We start from the raw sequence: 2,797 nt of genomic DNA, 5'->3' as shown, positions 1-2,797 counted from the left end.
TATATATATATATATATAAATGCTTCTAAGACTAAAATACTTCTGACAATTTAAATAAAACAACTTGTGCTTAGATGTTATATATATATATTTTTTTTTTTAGTTTTATTTAAATTGACAGAAGTTATTTTAGTCTCAGAAGCATTTTTTAGACGTTAAACATTCAATGTAATACGATGTTATCACGATAATAATTAATAATACATTGAGAATGATATCGCAATACAAATGGTTGAACAACAAATAAAATTATTTCTAAGGATTGTTTCTGTTTGCTGTTGCAGGCGACAACTGCGAGCGGATACTTCGAGGTGCAGATCCTCTCGCTGACGAATAACAGGGGCACTCTGGTGGACGGTAGATGTTGCGGCGGAGGAGGCGGGGGCGGAAAGGGAGAATTCCCACCCTGTACGACGCCCTGCTCGACAGCCTTCTGGCTCTGTCTCAAGGAATACCAGTCGAACGTCACTGCCATCGGCTCCTGTAGCTTCGGCAATGTATCTAGTCACGCCCTCGGCCAAAACACTTTCACCCTCTCCGACCCCGTCACTCTACATCTCCACTTCACCTTCCGATGGACGGTGAGTTGTTACTTCGTAATAATCTGCTTTTGAATTTATATTTTTTAAATAACAATGATTTTTCTGTGATGAAAGAAATTTTACGAACACGTTTTACATTTCATTCTGATTCATGAACATTATCAGCTGCACGTGACAAGTACTTTCCCATTTATAATGTTTATTAATATTATTTATTTAATACGGATATTTAATGTTGATAAATGAGATTCAGACGACCGCGTTTAATTTAACGCTACGTCTCGAGAGTAGTAAGAAAGGCACTCTGAAAGTCGCTCAAATGGCGAAACACGGGCGCAGCAGCATCACCTAATATCCGTGAGAACGCATACGTCAGCTGAAAATCCTAACCGGTCGTGATCGTTACACCGCGTACGCACGAGACGATGAGACTTAATTCGATGTCCCGCGATTAATGACGGCGTACGATGTACATATACGGGACCATAATTTTCTTTGGTCACCGGCACAATGACGTCGCGCCGAAAGATGGACGTGCGAGAGGATGAAGTCGTAACGAGGAGACGACACATTCGGGCTTACGAATCGGCCGCCACGGATCATTTATCATCGACGCCGTGACACGACGCCGACGGGGAACGGCGGCGTCTCATTAGCGACGCCGCCTCCGGGGGCCGACATTGTAAATATATATGGGTGTACCGGTGACTACCTTCTTCTCTCCTTCGAGCTCCCCCATTCTCGAAACCGCCGAAAGCTAGCCGAGTGTGAATGTGTGGCGGACGGCACCGTTCTTTCGCAACGTATAAGGCTAACGACCAGCAGCGAGTAGGAATCGTGCGTTTATAACTCGCGCTATAATATATCGCCGGTCGGATGAATCGCGAATTTCCTTGCCTTGATTTCCTTTGTTTACCACAAGGCGAGGAGACGCGAAAGAGTTATCGAATCCGCGCGAGGAATTTCCGGTCTGCCGATCTCTCATCCGCGCGAGTCGTTGCGTAGAATTCCAGTTTGGTTCCAGTCGCTTGGTAACTCCTCATCGTCAGTTTCTTCATCTCTCCCGCTGCGTTCCTCTTTCTCACCCCACGCTCTTGGTGAACGCTCTCGTGGCGAAATTTTTACGATCGTTCACCCACGTCGAATTTATCTTGCCGTTTTTTTTCTACAGTTATGAATCAGTTTGCTCAACTGTGAACAGCCGTTTCACATGTAAATTTTCTACATTTGAAAATCACGAATTTTCTATGAATTGTCGTACCATCATCGCGATCCTTTTTTCACATTTTTTTGCAAGATAATTGTCTTGTATTTAAAAAATAATGAGGGAAAATGTAAAAACTACGACTCGGGAAATAACACTCTAAAATAATATACTTACTTAAAAAAATATTAATACTTTATTTAAACGAATATATAAAATGAGGCTCGAAAGAATCTATCGATGAAACGTAAAGAAGCCTTATTTTCGTGTGAATGTAACAATACGCGAGTAAAATAAACATATTTTTTTTTAATTCTCTCATTTTTCGTTTTTGTGTTTCTTTTGAATGATTACGCAGCAAATCTGACAATCTGATGAGCGATGTGATTCTACTTAGTGACGCAATGTATATGGCTTCGGTTGTACTTTACGTAAGTTTTTATATTATGTGTTTGTACAAGTTAATATTTTGATAATTCATTTGGCTATTCATTACATAGCTAATTTAGCATTTGGATAAAGAGGAACGAACTAATTTATCGGGAATCATCAACCTGGAATTTGCGTTACCTTATGTCATTTCTGTTATATAGTTCTGTTATATAGTTTATAGTTATATTGATAAGGATCCGAATTGAAGGGTCGAATCGTTTGTTCGTATTATTACATTCGCGCGAAAATAAAGAATTTTCTGTGCGTCTGAACAGCTGATGTAGGCCGCCCCGATTGGCATTTTTACTTTATTTAATACAATATTAACGTAAAATGATGATGGTATAGATATTATCGTACAGTGCATTAGGAAAAATTTTATCTCCCTCGGAAGCCAGAAGAGTCATCTTGTCGGTACCCAATTAGTAGCACACCACCTACGACCAGACACCGCCACGTTGTTGTCTAACGTAATTATGGCATAATGTACGAGCGATTTCGAGAATCCCCAAACAGTCCTCTCAAGAGACGTTGGAGTGCGCAAGCAGGCGTGCCCTCACAGGACTGTCGAGAGTACCTCCTTCAGACCACAACGATGGGTTCGGTGGGTGCCTGACGG

The 2,797-nt window shown here is 41.2% G+C and overlaps 1 protein-coding gene across 1 annotated transcript in view; it reads left to right on the top strand.

Annotated features, from left to right (window-relative positions):
- LOC108750769 (protein jagged-1-like) overlaps nt 1–2,797 on the top strand; it is a 42,346-nt gene that overhangs the window by 17,565 nt on the left and 21,984 nt on the right. Inside the window, exon 2 of the mRNA XM_018490496.1 lies at nt 285–581. Coding sequence (XP_018345998.1) covers nt 285–581 — 297 coding nt within the window. The remainder of the gene's footprint in view (nt 1–284; nt 582–2,797) is intronic.

Source organism: Trachymyrmex septentrionalis, unplaced genomic scaffold (assembly GCF_001594115.1).
Source record: "Trachymyrmex septentrionalis isolate Tsep2-gDNA-1 unplaced genomic scaffold, Tsep1.0 scaffold37, whole genome shotgun sequence".
Classification (NCBI taxonomy): Eukaryota; Metazoa; Arthropoda; class Insecta; order Hymenoptera; family Formicidae; genus Trachymyrmex; species Trachymyrmex septentrionalis.
The sequence above is the reverse complement of the archived record's forward strand: the minus strand, read 5'-3'. Positions and strand labels throughout refer to the sequence as shown.